The 18,744-nt window shown below is 41.3% G+C and overlaps 1 protein-coding gene across 1 annotated transcript in view; it reads left to right on the top strand.

The window, feature by feature from the left end:
• NOS1 (nitric oxide synthase 1) overlaps positions 1-18,744 on the top strand; it is a 111,116-nt gene that overhangs the window by 61,311 nt on the left and 31,061 nt on the right. Inside the window, exons 9-16 of the mRNA XM_078781070.1 lie at positions 667-746; positions 5,678-5,822; positions 6,063-6,167; positions 6,398-6,456; positions 7,898-8,017; positions 13,968-14,142; positions 14,299-14,437; positions 16,768-16,846. Of these exons, the coding sequence (XP_078637196.1) occupies positions 667-746; positions 5,678-5,822; positions 6,063-6,167; positions 6,398-6,456; positions 7,898-8,017; positions 13,968-14,142; positions 14,299-14,437; positions 16,768-16,846 (902 nt within the window). The remainder of the gene's footprint in view (positions 1-666; positions 747-5,677; positions 5,823-6,062; positions 6,168-6,397; positions 6,457-7,897; positions 8,018-13,967; positions 14,143-14,298; positions 14,438-16,767; positions 16,847-18,744) is intronic.

Here is an 18,744-nt window from a genome sequence, read left to right as displayed (position 1 = left end):
GCAGGCAGATCTTGTGCGACCTGTAGGAATATTTGCGGGACAGAGCCCAGAGAGAGCTGGGGGGGGGCAAGGCCAGAGAGGAGTCGGTAGAAGACGGAAAGACCACCAACCTGCCTGCGGTGAGTAAGTGAAAGGCTCTCAGAGATAGCGTCATCGCGGGAGATTCCAATGATTCTGAAAGAATTCTGCATGGAGGAGTGGGCAAAAATTTCTCCCAGTCAATGTCAGAGACTGGTGTGACAGTTATAAGAAACGCCTACTTGAGGTTGTTTCTGCCAAAGGGAGCAATACCATCTATTAGAGCCAAGGGTGTACTTACTTTTTCCATATGCGAAATTTGCATTTATGTTTATTTAAATTATACAATGGTCTACAAAATGTAAATGTTTCATGATATTTGTTATATTATATCACCTTTATCTATCAATATTGTTGAAATGAAGATCAAATAGCTGTATGTTGAAATATGTTGAAAAAGTCAAAACTTTACATGGGGTGTACTTACTTTTTCACGTGACTGTCAATGAAGTATAAAGAATGAAGCCTTTCTTTTTCAGAATTGCGAATCATATTTGAAAAAACACCATTATGGAATCATAGAGGAACCTCCTTGGTATATAATAGCATAATTCTGACCCCCCCCCCCCCCCATCTATCCCTATTAAGCCTGATCCATGGCACATCAAGCGGGTGGGTGACGGAGCAGTCTCACGGAAAAAGGTCATCGGTTTCAGAAAGCTCGCAAAGTGAGTTTTGATAATAATAATTATAACAAATCACCATTACCATCCAATGAAATCCAAGAATTCCTAAAGTCCATAAGTACAAGGAAAGTTTGGTTCTATTGATCCTGTGGGGATTCATAAGCTGCACCGGTGGCAAGTTTGTGGGATCTCTATTTTATACACGCTTGCATCTGGCATTACTGCTTTTGCCCTCTCCTACCTCTGCCATCGACAAACCACCACAAGTCGTGCGGGTTCCTCAAGAAACTCTCACTTAGCTCACCTACACTTCATGAACGACATCGTGCGATCTTTAACGTCCATAAACTAATGTTGGCCGCCATGAGCTGAGCATCCAAGGGATGGCACACACATTGATCCTCACCCTGCTTACAAATGACAATTAATAACACCACCTTTAGAGGCCATTTTTCCCTGCAGAGCAGGGGTTGGCCTTTTTTGGGCACCTTAATCCCCTTTTTTGAAGCAATGTTTTATGGCCGGATGCCCTTCCTGCCGCCAACCCTGTTAGTCGCCTCTTGCGACACACAGGGAATTACCAGTGAACTGGTACTCAATTTGCCTACCTTGGAAGGATGACAGGCTGAGTCAACCCCCCTCGTGTTAATTCAACGATCGACCGGGATTTGAACCCAGGATCCCAAGCCAGCACCCTAACCACTTAGCCAGTGGTTCCAAACCTTTTTTCTGTCGTTTCCCCCTTCAACCAGTTCAACCGTCCGGATTTCCCCCAACCCCTCCCCCCCCCCCCATTATATATATATATATATATATATATATATATATATTGTTACGGACGCGGTTTAGATGTTATTATGGGCCGAGCGGATGGTCCACCGCGACCGTTACAGGATCCCCGATTGGCCCGACTCCCCCAACGTTGACCAGATCGCACCACAGATATTCAATTTGGAAACCTCTAAAGCGACCGAAAGAGAAGGAAGAGAGAAGAAGACAGAGTACGGAGGAATAACAGGATTTATTATACACACAAGCAAAAAGAAGGAGCGATCAAAGTTATTTACAAGCAATGGATGGAAGAAGCAGTCACACAGTGAATCGTTAGCTTATACTAGTCAATTTACTTAACCCCAGGACAACGATTAGGACAGACGTCGTTCACACTTACACGGGGGATATTGCAGGCAGGTATGGCTTGAGGATGGATGATTGTTTTGGGAGGCAATGGAGGGTCCAGCGTGGATTGCTGCCTGGCGCGTCCTTTTCGTGGCCTGCGGCCCCTTAGCTGCCCCCTTAGCTGCAGCGCAGCTGGTCGCACGATGGCTCGCACACACCTGCTCGTTCAGGCGTCTTCCTTCTCCCCAGCAACAACGAGCGACAGCAAGCAAGAGGACGGGGTCAGAGCAAGAGGACGGGGTCAGAGCAAGAGGACGCAAGAGGAGCAAGAGGAGCAAGAGCAAGCCAGTGGAGTGCGTCCCGCGGCGACTTATATTGGTTTTCTCACCGAACCTTCGCGCACTTTCTCGGGGGTTCCCGCTCCGCCCTCTCTTAGCCAAACCCCTTGTTCTGGGTTGGATGAGCGGGGCCGACTTACTCCTCCCCCCTATGACGAGGGGGGCGACCTGTCTTCTCTAGCCACTCCCCTTGTTCGTAATGGCCGCAAATGGCGAAAACCGGTCAGCAGCTGCAGGTACTGCGCCGTCACGTTGCACAGCAGTTCAGTACTGCAATAAACGTTTGCTGTGAAAGCTCAAGTGGGGGAATCCCTGGCACTTGAGCTGCCATGGATCATCGGAGGGGCCTACGCTTTATTTTGTTTGATGCAATGCAGAGTCAATCTAGTGGGAAACACATATTTAGCCTACATAGAATAAGGAAATAAACTATTTAAAAAGATATATCGTGGCCTGTGTGTAAGTTTCATGGAATTAACTAGGAGGACGGCTGCGACCATTATTTACATTACGAGGGTGTTACACACAACAAAACCATACTTTTCACATTCGTTACACTTTCTCCAAAATTGTTACACTTCTCAAAACCGTTACTTCTCAAATTCGTTACAATATATATATATATATGAACAAGGAAAAAAGTAGCCAGAACACAAAATTTATTCGCTTAATAACATAAATAACATAATAAATAACATACAAATATAGCAACACACACACACACACACTCCTACACATACATACAAACCTACACACACACACACACACACACACACACACACACAGACACATACACACTCACACATATAAATTTTGTCCAAAAAATTTATTGTGTATAAATTTTTATTTCCCGACGATGCTATAAATGTTTATGTTGAGTAAAAAGTCGAAGAACAAAATAATTAAAGATTTGAGATTTATTCACTAAAGCACAATATTACACGAATGCTAATATTGTATTTCCCTTGGAATAAGTTTCCCCACTGGAATCCTAAAAATTTTCCCCCAGGGGGAAATTTCCCCCAGGTTGGGAAATGCTGCGCTAAGCCAACACCAGGCACAAATAACAATTAATAGCTGGGTCGAAATTCGAACCCAGGCTAAACAACTCAAAGGTGAGTGCGCGTACCTCTAAGAGTCAAAGCCATCCTGCCAGCTCAAAAAGAAATAGTGAACGTAACACTGTTTGTCTTTTTAGTCAGGCAGCTTAGCAGCTTATTTATCGAAAATGGGGAACGGCTTGACAAAAGCGCCATTTTTATTTTCGTGGTCCATTAGACCATATACAATAGATTTAGGACCGGAGGCAAGAAATATACAGTGTTCTTCACCTTTTTATTGGACAAAAACCAAGGACAAAAACCAATTATGTATATATTTTCAACAAGGAGGCTAACTTTTATTTCATTACGCAGTGTTATTTGTAAAACGTATGCATGCCTGCATAATAAATCTTACGCTTCCATGTAATAATAATTAGTAATATAATACCGAGTGTTTATACAAATGTGTTATACTTGTGACTCGCGCACCTCTCATATATCTAACATGTACACAACTATAAGGATGTAATGACAATATAGCTTTAGAACAGACATGTTGTTCAAGGTAAGGCCAAGTAAAAAAAAAAAGAAGTTTATCGTCCGGACTTTTTTGAAAAAAGGAGGAGGGAGGCCCTTACTATTTACTATTTTCATTTTTTTTGCTATTTTTTTCCAAGATGGCTGCCATGAATTGAAAGACCACTGTGGCTGACTTAAAGACTCTATAGTTTGTCCAATGTAATGTGAAACATGCCAGTGTTGATTGTTACCGAAAGGCCTTCAATTTCATTTCCAAATTAGCAAATAAATATATGTTTTAACTGAAATGGCATATGAATAGAATCAATCAATGGAACATGTCATGTGTTACACCGGACAAACTATATTTGAATAAAACAAAAAAGAAACAATGACAATGTTTAAATTTGGTATGTGTCCTTGTTTAATATAAATACACAATAATACACTAATAGTACAAGAATTGTTAATATTGGGGACTACTCAGAGAACAGACCAAAAGATTGATGAAATCCTAAAAAACAACTACTGTAGTTTCATTGGAAGGCTGATCCTTCCCTCTTACAAAACCAGAAGTGGGACTAAATAATACTGCAGAAATCTAGGCCTACTTTATTAACTACAACAGGGCCTAGATACCTAGCTTATCACTCAGAGACCCGCGTTGTACTCCCACCTCCCACCATTAAACCTACATCATAGGGTAGGACTATGGCCTGACTGTATTCACACTTCAGAATACACGAAACTACAACTAGTACTAGGCCATCCAAGTATAGCGTTACAGCTACATATGGATTTTTTAATGCACCAAGTATTTAAAAACAAGTACACTAGAAAATGTATGTCTTGATATGGCTTAAATATTTACGCTATATCACGACGTCAACTTACTTTCGTTGTTTGGTATCCATCACCAATGTCATCTCCATCGTAAAATTCTCCACTGGCAAATTTAGCGAAGAGATCGTTCAACGTTCGCTTCTCATCTACAACTGATCTCGCGAACCAAGACTTCAAAACTTTTGTCGACGAACGTATGCTTACACACACGAATATCGTCATATTCCCTACTCAAATTTGTACCATTAAAAGTATGAAATGCAAGATTTTTACACGTAAATTGCACTTGCCCAGTGCACAACCGCTGCGAGAATTGACCGTCTTTAGCACAAAGTGTCTGCGTTAAGCCGAGCATGTATTAACCAGGAAGTTCCGTTAGAGGGCGGGATCCATAATAGTTCAGATCATCAATGCACAAGATACGATCAGCAAACGCCCGGAAACGGCAAGTTTTAGACCGAGTTTCTTCGCAAAACGATTTAAAAACAAGTATATATTTTTAAAAAATAGTATTAAATAGTAAATAAAAGTAGGCGGCGACCAAAAAGGAAGCGGGCGGGGACGAGAAACTCTTCTTTTTTTTTTTTACTTGGCCTAATTTGTCCAGCAATTTATGTATTTACGATTTTAGTCTAACTCCAATAGCTGATGATTTATTTGCATAAATGTATTGCTCGATATTATGCTGTGCGAGTCGTATTTGCGCAAAAGTCAAACACTGTATAATGTATATGTCTTGCCTCCGGTCCTAATTCTATTGCATATGGTCCAATGAACCACTAAAATAAAAATGGTACCTTTGTAAAGTCGTTCCCCCAAAAATTGCTAAGCTGCCTAACTATTTTATATGTATGTTTGGTAGCAGATGTTAGGATCTAATGCAATTTCCTTGAATTTCGACAAGAATTTGATTAGTCTCACATGAGATTTATTGAGAAATGCATCTATCGGAGCGCTCTCTGCTCTATTTAAAGGCACACTGGCAGAAATGTTTGTTTGACGATGATTGATAATTACTGATATGATTACATTTTCAGTCTTAACCTGTATTTGCATGAAAATATTTGAATTTTTTGGTTCATTTTTCTGCCAAACAACCACACTATCACAGGGCTGTGAAATTCTCTGCCAAGTTGATGACCAAGGCCATGGCACGGAGGGTGAAGGCAATTATTCTTTATGCCAGCGAAACTGGCCGAGCCCGGGCATTTGCGGAGACCTTGCAGACTGTGTTCCATCATGCCTTCAATGCCAGGGTGAGTTTGTGGTTCATGTCAGGAGGAATCGATATCTGTTTAGATTATGTGGTGATTCTGCAGGTACATTCAGTCACAAAAATGTCAGAGCTTAGCCTTGTCCTTAGAGTATCCTGGTTGGTTGCACCTGCAGTTGTTAACATGTGTCTTTCCAACTACACTAACTACACTATTTTCCCTGTAATTCAGCCAATGAGGTTGTACTTTTTCGCTCCATGTGGTGGCACCCCGTACCCACAGGTGTGGTGCATGAATGAGTACGATGCTATTCTTTTGGAGCATGCAGAACTTGTCCTGGTCATCACCAGCACCTTTGGGAGTGGTGATGCTCCAGAAAATGGAGAGGTGAAGGTCAACGTGCAACCGGCCAACAGACCCTGCACCCAACCATGGAAGCCTGTGGCAATTATGAAAACCTAACATGAACTAAGCAGAACTAAATTTCCACCATTCATCATCAACTTCATACTTTGCTTCACTATATGGTGAAATATTAGAATTTGAGACAATATCTCTCCCTGAGATCCTTTTTACAGTTGTTACTGCCTGGTTCTACACTACCTTTACCCTACCAGGCATTTTACGAAGCACTGGTGCAAATGAAGCGACAAGTGTTGAATTTAGATGGGAAAAGGTACGTAAGGTGATCGTACCTCCACAATCCGGACAACATATCCAGCAACACAACAGATACACTGCAAATTGTCCCACAACCCACAACAGTGAGGTTCCCACTGGAAGCCTATTGTTCTTGTAAGGATTATTGTCTCACTAAATTTGTGGAGACAATTCCGAGAATACAGTTATACTCATTTACGAAAAACGTTATATTCATTTACGAGAAAACCGATCTACGTAATTTAAACTCATTAATAGATACCTATGTAAATTTGTGCATCACTAATTTTGTTTTTGCAAATTTGACTTACATTGGCTGCCATTGCCTATGACGTCATAAATTTTAAACATCTTCTCCAGAACCGCCAAATAGATCAATGCAAAATTTTACAAATATGATCGACTAGCAATGGGGATAAAACTTTGTAAAAAACCGTCATTGGTCACGTGGTTTTAACCAATTCTCCGAAATATTGAAACTTTTTTAAAAAACCTTTAAAAGAAATAAAACTTTAAAACCAATTCTCCGAAACCACTTGTCCAATCGATATGAAACTTGAAACATATCTTTACATACAAATGGGGGGATAACATTTGCAAACAATTACATCATCAGTCATGTGGTTTGGCCACCATCTTGAATTTAAGCTAAAAACTAAATAATCTTTTCCGGAGTACCGCATAACTGATCAATGTGAAATGTCATACATATGATCAACTACTGATGTGGGAAAAATATATGTAAACTATGACGTCATCAGTCACGTGATATTACGGCCATCTTGTATCTAATGAAAATCTTTAAACATCTCTTTCTCCAGAACTACTAAACGGATCAATACTAAATTTGATATATAATCAATTCCCCATGATAATTTTTTTTTCTCTGAAATATGACATCATCAGGCACGTGGTATGGTGGCCATCTTGAATTTAAGGAAAAATATTTGAAAAACGATATCTCCAGAACCACTCATCGGATCAATCGGAAACATCATATGTATGATTGACTACACATGAGGATTTTTTTGCCACCTATGACACCATCAGTCACATGGTGTCGGTTATCTTGGATTTAATGGGAAAAAATGAAAATCAATATCTCCAGAACCACTTAACTGATACAAACCAAACTTACAGATATGACCGACTACCCATGAGGAAATGTTTTGGAAAATGATGATGATGATGTCAGTCACGTGGTATGGCAGCCATTTTGCCTGGAAGGCTATCATCATTGCTCACAGTTCTTGTTATCTTAATTATTGTTGGAAACTTTTAACCTTTGTGGACTATAACATAACCTCTGATGATCATCAAAGTCATAACCACATATCCATAAGCATACCAATTGTAATGGTCTTCATAATGATTATTATCATTGTAATTATCATCACACTCATCTTTTGGTTTTCATCATTCTTACAGTCATTCGTATGTGTGGATTCTTACTGTAGAACTTATGGTGGTTACAATCCAAGTCAGATGAGCGCTGAAGGATGTGCAGCATCTTTGAGCATTCAGCAGCCAAATCGACAGGACAGTCTTCAAAGCGCAGGACGACTGGCCAATACAAGGTCTTGCTCAGGATTTTACTCTCTAGCCACAAACACAGGTCACGGCACTGACATCATAACCTATCATGCTATGTCACTATAGCTTGTAAAACAAATAAATACCAATGAAGTAAATAAAATACTTATCAAGCTTGCACAGCATTCCCATGCAATCATGATCTAGATATCTCACCAGCATCTGTCACTGCAGTTGACAATATACAGTGCACTCCATAAGTATTGGAACAGTGAAGTCAAATTTGTTATTATTGCTATATACAGGGTGTTTCAAAAAAGTGGACTATTTGAACGTTTTCTTGGAGACAAATTACAAAAGGTAGCAAGTTCAGTGATACATTGATGGAAAGCACGCACCTTGCCATTTTCAAATCACTCATTATACCACTTAGAATTGACATTTTAAATGTGTGCTCTCCCTCTGTTCAAACAGGCTTTGATCCTGACTCCAAAATTCTGCACAACTCGCCTGCAAGTGGCTGGAGTGGTAGCCTGACGGTAGTCCTCCACTTCCTGCTCCAGGACAGCCAGGGTTCAAGGTTTGTTGGTGTAAATTTGACCTTTGGCAGCACCCAAAAAGAAAAAAATCCAATGGATTCAAATCCGGGCTGTGTGGCCCCACTCATGCGCTGTGCCCAGGCTGATGATTTCCAAACACCTGGTGGAGCAAGTCGATGGTTTCACCTGCAGTGTGTGGTCCTGCATGAACCATGCAAGTTTGAGTTGGTCTGGAGACAGTAGTTGAGTGAGATCAGTGTGGAATCGGCGTAAGACTTCGCTGTACCACTAGCCGTTGACTGTCACCATCTTACCATTGGCATCCTTGAACCAATACGGTCCCAGTATACCCTATCTGGCAGTCAATGCACAGAAGCAAGTGGACTTGGGGCCTTTGGGAGACATCTCAGACACCTCCTCAGGAGGCTCAGCACCCCCAGAAGATGTTGTGATTGTTGATAGCCCCATTCCAATGGAAGTTTGCTTCATCACTGAACCACAAGGAGTTGATCCAATTTGGGTACCTTTTCATTCGGTCCCTGACTGAACCAATCACACATTGTTACTCTTCTTGCCATGTCATTCAGAGTTAGTTTATGACTAACAGATATGATGTCGGGGTAGAGCTTGAGTTCAGAAGTGAGAATGCGCCACATAAATCTGGCTGAGATCCAAAGGTGGGCGGTCCGCTTCGAAAGTCCGCTTATCCGCTTATCCGCTGCAGCGGACTAACGTTTTCGAAGCGGATAAGCGAATCAGAACAACCCCCGGAAACCGAAGCGGATAAGCGTAAGCGGTCTACCGAAAAATTAAAGCGCATCGCGATTCGCCAAATCAGCTGTTAGCCTGAGCCGTTACTCTAGAATTGTGAATATTTATTTAAGTGAATAATAAGTGAAAACTGAATATTTTATTGGACGCTAGAGCGGCAATAACGTCAAGATGGAGAGATTTCTGACTCTCCAGCCCAGCGGCAGTGCCAGGGACAGGCACACGAGCGACGCAAACCAGCAGTCCCAGCACAACGACCTCAAGGCGGCCCTCGACGGCGGCAGCAGACGCGGCCGCCACAAGTCCTTCCAGGACATGGCCGGCGCCAGGTCTGTTGACTAGTAGACTCTTGTCAAAGAAAGGACGGGCAAATTGATTTTTCTTTAATGTAACTTGCATATATTAAAATTATATTTAAATTAACTGTAGAGTAGAGTAGAGTCGAGTGGAAAACTTTATTTCAATAAATTTTGAATAAATTTTATTTAAATAAAAATGTATATTTTTGATCTTAAAAGCTTTGTTTGTCTTTGTAGTAGTTAGAAATGGCTATTTAGGCTTAAAAAGCATTAAATTCCCTTTGGAAACGTCAAAAATCGCTTTAAAAACGTCGAAGCGCTTTTAAAAAATCGAATCGAAGCGGATAAGCGGATAACCGGTAAGCGGACTAAGATTTTCGGCCGCTGAAGCGGATAAGCGAATCGGACTACACGGGCTGGCGGAGCGGATAAGCGGTAAGCGGACTTAACATTTTCCGAATCGCGCCCACCTTTACTGAGATCACCAGTTCTCAGGAACGCCGATGGTGGGATTTCTTAGGAATTTCGATAGCAGAATCTTTCACAAGATCAATGTTCCCTTGGTCCTTGGTAACACTTGGTGCACAGCCACTGTTGCCTTTATTTAGATTTTTTCACGCTTCCATGTGCTTGGACACAAACCGCTGAATGCTTCCACTGAAGGTCCATTACAGGTGTGAACATTGTAATACTGACAGTATCGTCGGCGCACCTGCACGTAGGATTTTGTCTCAAACCCCAAAGTCACGATTTTCACTTTTTGTTCCACTGTGAACGCCACAGTTGACGTAGGGTCCTACTGACTACTTGTTAGAAAGAGCATACCACCACAGTCTTCAAGAGAGAAGGATATAGCATTAGAAACGACAGAATATCAGGCTGCTCAAATATTCCACTTTTTTTTAAACACTGAGTACTCAAGAAATTTGGATTTGAGATCAAAAGATGAATATGAAAGAAGAGTACAGAAGGTCAGCTTTTATACTTTTTAGAAGGTGAAATATTTATTGGTATTTATATTTACTAGGGCATGCCCGTACTATATATATATCTAAAATTATATCCCCCCCCTCTATTTACATGAAATGGTTTGGTCCATTCGCAAAGCCAAAGCGAACGGCTTGCGAGTACGGTGACAATCCCCCCCTCTATTTACATGAAATGGTTTGGTCCATTCGCAACGACCACAGAACCCCCCCCCCCCCCCCCTCTATTTACATGAAATGGTTTGGTCCATTCGCAAAGCCAAAGCGAACGGCGAACGGCTAAATCGCCATAGCTCGGTAACTACTTCTCCGATTAATATGAAACCTTGAAAAGGCACATCCTCAGGTCCCCAGCAATATACCTGGCAAGTTTCAAGTATATCGGACCGGTAGTTGTCGAGAAACAGCGGTCACAGACAAACACACACACACACACACAGACACACAGAGATTACTGGAATTATAGATAGATACATGTTTTACCTTTGTAGAACAATAGCACTTTTTATGTTGAGTCCCCCCCATTTTAGTAAGCATAGGTATTGGAACAGATGACTGACAGGTGTTTCTTGTTGCTCAGGTGTTTCTTAGTGCATTGATTGTTCACACATAAAGGAGCTGTGAATGTCAAATCTTAGTTTTAGCCTTTGCGTTTGCCTTGGGAGTCTGCCATTGGTGGCACTAGGCATAAACTAGCATGAAGACCAGTGAACTGTCTATGAAAGAAATGCAAGCAATTTGGAAGCTGGAAAAAACGGAAGAATTCAATTAGAACCAAAGCACAAAAATTGGGCATCGCAAATATAACTAGAAGAGCACTCGGTGGAGCGCATACCTCCGCCAGGCTGAACAGTTTATGTTTTGTATCCCAATGATAGGCCAGATCTGAATTCGGACCTGAACCAAAATCGAACTGGCCTGTTCTTGTCACCTAACCAACTTGTCCACCAAGTTTCATCAAAATCTGTCCACAACCTTTTGAGATATCGTGCTCGGTATCGGTTTTATCCGTATAACTCAATGGTGAAGAATCACTTAGAAATTAAATAATTATCATATCCGAATCCATATTCAGATCTTCACCAAAATTGAATTGATTCGTCCTTGTCACACTCCCAACCTGTCCACCAAGTTTCATCAAAATCCGTCCACAACGTTTTGAGATATCGTGCTAGGTATCGGTTTTATCCGTATAACTCAATGGTGAAGAATCACTTAGAAATTAAATAATTATCATATCCGAATCCACATTCAAATCTTCACCAAAATTGAATTGATTCGTCCTTGTCACACTCCCAACCTGTCCACCAAGTTTCATCCAAATCTGTCCACAACGTTTTGAGATATCCTGCTATGTATCGTTTTTGGCCCCATCTCCCAATGGTGAAGAATCACTAAAAAAATTCTACTAGCCGGATCCGAATCCGGATCCTCACCAACATCTAATAATTTCGTCCTTGCCACATACAAAATCTCTTCACCAAATTTCATCCGGATCCGTCCACAACTTTTTGAGATATCTTGTTCACAGACAGACAAACAGACAGGGGTGAAAACATAACCTCCATCCACCTTCGGTGGCAGAGGTAACAATTTGGAATATATTGAAAAAGAAAGAAACCACTAGTGTATTTACAATAGACAACAGCCAGGTCACCAAGGAAAACAACTGCAGATGATCAGAGCTGTGAAGAAAAACCCAAAAACAACGATCATGACATCACCAGCATCCTCCAGAGTACAGGGATGAATGGATCACAATATGCCATTCACAGAACACTTCAACAGCAGAATTACAAAGGCTACATCGCAAGATGCAAACCACTCATCAGCACCAAGCATAGAAAGGCCAGATTAGAATTTGACAAGATGTACAGAGGTGAGTCAGAAGAGTTCTGGAACAAAGTTTTATGGACAGATGAGACCAAGATAAAGCTTTACCAAAGCAATAGAAATGTGTAAATGTTGAGAAAGGAAAGAACTGGATTTGATCTAAAGCATACTATCTCATCTGTGAAGCATGGTGGAGGTAGTGTCATGGCTTGGGTTTGCATGGCTGCCTTTGGAACTGGCTCACGCATCTTTATTGATGATGTAATAATGATGGCAGCAGCAGAATGGACTCAGAAGTGTACAGAAACATTTTGTCTGCCTAATGGCAAAAGGTTTTACAGAGAGGGTGGTTCATCAATGTGTGCCGTCCACCGATGGACATGAAACTGGGCGTCTCATCGTCGACATGAGTCAGTGTACGTTAAAGATCCCACTGTGTCCTTCGTGAAGAGCTGGCAAGTTAATGCCGGAACCCTGGTAAATTACAAATTCCCTGCTATAACCTTAGTCGAACGTCAAGCCTGACCAGCCAGTTCGTGAAAGACTTGAGACAAACTTCCCCCGGCCAACCCCACAACAATGTGGGACTTGAAACAAAGCATAACGTGATCTTTCACCAGCCATGACTCTTCAATCATGAAACGATGAGGAAGTGAGGACAAGGAGTTTCGCTGTACTGTTTAAAATAAAATACGGGAGAAGTTCGGGCCCCTCAACATCGACCCATCCTGACCCCCTCCCCTTCTCATCGGCCCTGATCAGTCCCAATCAATCAAATGCAATCAGTAGCGTTGACAATATTAGCCGCTAGGCCTACCTAGTACCTAGTTGTATGCAACCGATGTAGCAAGGCTGATTTACCTCACTGAATAAATTATGCAAATCAAGCTCATTACCTCCAAATATGAATCATCATATAAATAATGAATAATCACAACTCACTTTTGGAAGTTTAGACCACATTATTTGCGCTGGTTTGATCGTTTGTGCAGTTAATTGCAAAACATTCCCCCCCACTGCTGCTACGTGACTTCCTTGAAGGCGCTGTTGTCATACATATTCCAAGATGGCTGCCATGGCCTCTGGTCAAACGGCTTGTGTAATATCCTCTTTATAAGTGTGTCACACTTTCCAAGTTCCTTTGCGCCTTTGATATTAAATGCCACAAATCCTCCGCCTGGCCTCACCTGGTACAGGAGGTTTTACACAACAATTGTACCGTATTCTGTCTTATAAAAGACGCTCACTGCCTCCTCAGTGCACGTTTGACAAGACTAGTTGTGGTTCCTATATGCCCCCTTCAGCATAACAATATCATGATGTAAGTTAAAGAGATGTTTGGAGTCTAAAAAGCCTGTGGACTTTGTCTGTAGGATTCAGCCTGACAATTATGATTAGGACTTCTTTGAAGAGGTTTACATTAACAGGCTGATAAAGGATAGGCTCTCTAAGAACATCGATCATGGTACGTTTGGTGACTCTGATTTGATGGATCAGACAATTAACGTCTTGCTTTTATTGTATGTCCTTTTCAATAACGAGGTTAAAACACGTGCCTTGCGGCAGGTTTTCCGTGTTTGGCCTGGGCTCACAGGCGTACCCACGTTTCTGCGCATTCGCACATGCGGTGGATTGCATGCTCGAGGAGCTCGGTGGAGAGCGAATCCTCACTATCTCAGAAGGAGATGAGCTGTGTGGGCAGCAACTGGCTTTCTGCTGCTGGGCCCAAAAGGCCTTCCAGGTTAGCGGCTGCGTCTCAGATGGTCACCCGTACTCAATTGCACTTCTCTCTTATCTCAACAGCGTCCCTGCATAGGCAACATGTTGTGGCACATTATTGTACCGTGTGTGTGTGTGTGTGTGTGTGTGTGTGTGTGTGTGTGTGTGCCGTATGCAGGCTGCATGTGATGTGTTTTACGTTGGAGATGAGATGAATATGGAAACTGCGACAGGCCCACTGACTCCAGCTGGTCAAGTATGGAGTAAACACCATTTCCAGCTGGTGCCGCGGACCACCGCGATAGAACTAGTTTCTGGTATTTGAAGTTTGACAAGATACTTAAGGCACTACCATTGGCCTAAGTTAAAATACAATGTTTTTTACCTTTCAAAAAAAAAAACACCTCTCTATTCTGATAATTATAAATAAATATGACACATTTTCATAGCACAAGCTGGCTCACTGACCAGGCATGCTTAAAGTTGTCATCCAATCACCTACCAGAATGCTTAAAGTTATCATCCAATCACCTACCAGAATGCTTAAAATTATCATCCAATCAACTAGAGGCAGAAATTTCCTTCCATATATATATATATATATATATATATATATATATATATAGATATATATATATATATATATATATATATATATATATATATATATATATATATATACTGTATATATATATCTATATATCTATATATATATATATATATATATATATATTGTTACGGATCTCAGTCGTCGGCCTTTTCCCCTTACCAAGGGGGGGGTTAGCCCCTTGTCTGTTACTGACCGACGTGAGTCCTGGAAATCCCAACGCTCTTTCCGGTCGGGAGCAGCCAGGGTAATTGGTCAATGAAAGGTCCCAAGGACCTGGGTGCCACTCCTGACCGTGAAGCAGGGAAGAGACTCCCGCTCGAACCACGGTTTTAGATAGACTAGTTGCCGAGCGGTTTTTAGCAACCCGGAGTTCGAGCCATTTAACAAAGACTAACCCGATTGCGGAGCTTTGGCCGAAATCGCACCACAGGGACTCAATTGGGAAATCACTAAAGCGATCGGGTGTGAATGAAAACCAAAGCGAAGGAGGAACAGGTATTTATTATTATTATTTACACAACCAAAGAAACCAAAGGAGAAGGAAAGAAACGAAAGTAATTTACAGAAGAAGAAGAAGAAGAAGACACAGTGCAATCCTTATAACAAGCTAATTACTTATACCCCAGACAACACAGAGGACAGACGACGGGCAGACTCACACGAATGGGGAACTTGAAGGCAGGAATGACGGGGAGAAGGTTCAGGTTCGTTGGTTTCACCAAGTGGACGCACGACGTCAAGGTTTGCGTGCACGCCCTTGTTCGTTGGAGGTTGGTTCTGGCAATTGCCGTCGGTGTTGGTTGGTACGGCGAGCATGCTCCGGATCCTCTGCGCGTCTCCGCCTCCTGCGTCTTCGAAGCTCCTTCAAACACACGGAACACTTGTGCGGCTTCTCTCCCTCGGGACTCTCCTCACTCGTCTTGTCCAGCGCACCTCCCTCAGAACTCAGGTGGGGGCTCCTCGCAACGGGTTATATAGGCCACACCCTCGAATCTTCGCGAACCTCTTGATCATTCTCTCTCCGCCCTCTCAAGCCAAACCCACTCATTCTTGGTTGGTTGATCGGGGCTGGCTGACTCCTCCTGATGACAATGGGCGGGCCACGCCCTTCTTCCCCGAGTTAGAGCACATGGCAATGGCGGCGAATGCAGTTGGTAATGGAGGTAATGCAGTTGGAAATGGAGGCTTTGGGGAATTTGAAAAGGGGATCTATCTTATTTGATTTTGGTGCAACGTAAGATCGACTATTGGACACACAGCCTTATACTGATACACATAATAATGAAATAACTATTGAGGGAAGCCTATGATTTGCTACATGATGTGATGGACTAACTAAGGTGCGATCAATTAACAGCCAATTAAGGGGAAATGTACACAGGAAATTTACTACTAAATTTACAAAGTGAAGGTTCTAAAAACCGTAACAATATATAACTGTGAGAAATAGTAAAAACTCCACAGTACGAGCAGGGCGTCTCATTGCATTAAATAAATAATCGGGAGATAAAATCAGACACGGACGTAGCTTCAGGACGTCGATCTTTAATTGTCGACAAGCTTTCGACCAACAAAGGTCTTCTTCTTAGTCTACAGAAACAACAGGCATGTATGTCAGACAAGTATGTATAGTGATGTGTGTAAGATGTGTGATATGTGTAGAAAATGCATACAAAAGGAAGAGCCATGCTGAAGCTCACTCACCGTCCCCAAGTTCAACGGAAGTGAAGCGCAGCTTACAGTTACCGGTCGCGTTACAGTTCGGTGCACGTGCATATACAAATATAGAGATACATACATCCATAAACACACAAGCATATATTCATATACCATTTATATTCATATAATATATTCATATATTTATTTATATATTTATATAAATGACACATGAAGGTAGAATGAAAGAATGAGTGAATGAATGAGTGAGTGAATGAATGAATGAATTGGTGAATGAATGGGTTACGGTTAATGATTTGATTGGGTTGATACTTTACTTGGCATATGGTTTGAAAGCAATTTTATTCACCACCACCCTAGCCCTGACACGTGTGCATAAGCGGGACGTTTTCCCAGCTCGATTCATCTCCCACGACAATCTACAAAGCAGAGAATCCAGGCAAGTGAATCCCTTCTCATTCTTGTTATTCTTTAATTTAAAAAACGAAGCAAAGCAAAATCAATAGCAGTCCCATTTGATTACACATTACCAATGTCATCTTATTTGTTGGAAGCCTACCCTGGACACCCTGCAAGTGGTTTTCATACAAATACTCAGGTTCAACATTGATCAACCAGCTATTGCTGTATGTTTTCCAACTGACTGTGAACGCCACAGTGAACAATTGTCGTTTCTAATTGAAAGAGATTTTGCAGATGATGGGGAAAATCTTCATAACAAATAACCATTAAAATTTGAGAAAAATTCCACCAATGTGGAAGAGTTTTACACTTTGAGTTGACTCTGCCACAAATCAAACTTAAAATCAGATTGCTACTGTGGTGTCTCCTGCTCTCTTAATCACAAATAACCTTGTAAAGTATTATTAACAACTCACTGAAGTACCCGGCATTGCACGGGGAAATTCAATGAAATACGAGTATGTATTAAAATATTTCCTGCATGACAATCACAAAACGTATTACTCGATCAATATTGCGGGAAAACCCAGGCAGTGCACAAGAAAACATACGCACTCGAGGATTGAACATGGAAGTGTTAGAATAAAGTGTAAAGCAATCTTTTTAATAACAAGCGCACGTGTAAACACTATGATGATTCAATTTGTGTTGTTGATAACAAATCACAACAACCTCAACATACGATCTTCACAATACATATTACTTCATCGATCCTGGGAAAAAAACCCAGGCAGTGTATAAGCACAAGACCCAATCGAGGCCTAAAGGCCAGATATCTAGTTTATCTGGGGTCAATTTTGTATCCAATCATAACTCTCTACCATCCTCTGAATGAAAGAAGAGGCCATGCAATGTTTGGTCACACTGGTTACTGCAGTGTCCGAATGCATAAACGAACAAACAATTAAACCAAAAGGTGTCAGGTGGTAGCATGGCAGGCATGATGAAAATTGAGAGAACCTTGACCTTTGAACATGGTCATTTGACGATATATTTCCCATCAGTGGCTGAGGAACGATTGCTGTAACAGTCAGAACCCATACCATATTGCAATACATAACTCCTCCGTCCTAATTATAGCTCTTTGATTTCTTCATGGCAACTTGATAAATGTATCTTGAAGCGTTTTCGAGTTATCGTCTTTTTTGTCCCTAAAAAAACTCATATACAAGAATGAGAAGGGGTTCACATCAAAAAAACCCCTATCATTGCCGACTTCATTGCCATGGAAACGATGTTATATGTCAACGGATTGTTGCCATTTTGGAAATGCATCATCTGGTCCCCAGTCCCTACAGAAATCTTGCTTTTTAATAACGATCGGATTATCAAGTCTTCTGGGAATTGGCTTTTTCAACTCATTTGTGTCAGGTTTGTTGTCACGTAGCACAAACACTTTTGGTCGTAACTGTTTTAAGGAAATGATGTTACTGTCACCTTAACCTTTGACATACTGTGTATAGTCAAATAACATTGACAGCCTCACTTTTTGTTCTTCGGAATCCTCTGGTAAAGTTTCACGAAGATAGCTGAAAGCTTTCGTGAGTTATCTCACTCATAGACAAACAAATCCTATTCAAATTTCAAATCGATCGGATAAAAAATGAGGATTTTAGAAATTTGAAAAGGTTGTTGACCATTTAGCCTATGTTGATTTCGAAAATAGTTGGTGGCTTCAAATTTAGCAAGCTGAAATATAAATCCTATTCAAATTTCAAGTCAATCAGATGAAAATTGAGAATTTTAGAAATTTGGAAAAGGTGGTTGACCTTTGGCCTATGTTGATCTTTTGACCTCAAAAATAATTAGGATTCTGTCGGACCACCAACTCTACTATTTGGTGAAGTTTCGTGAAGATCAGTTTAACATTGTGAC

This window comes from Myxine glutinosa, chromosome 6 (assembly GCF_964187855.1).
Source record: "Myxine glutinosa chromosome 6, kmMyxGlut1.1, whole genome shotgun sequence".
NCBI lineage: Eukaryota > Metazoa > Chordata > Myxini > Myxiniformes > Myxinidae > Myxine > Myxine glutinosa.
This window is presented reverse-complemented; position numbering and strand designations above follow the sequence as displayed.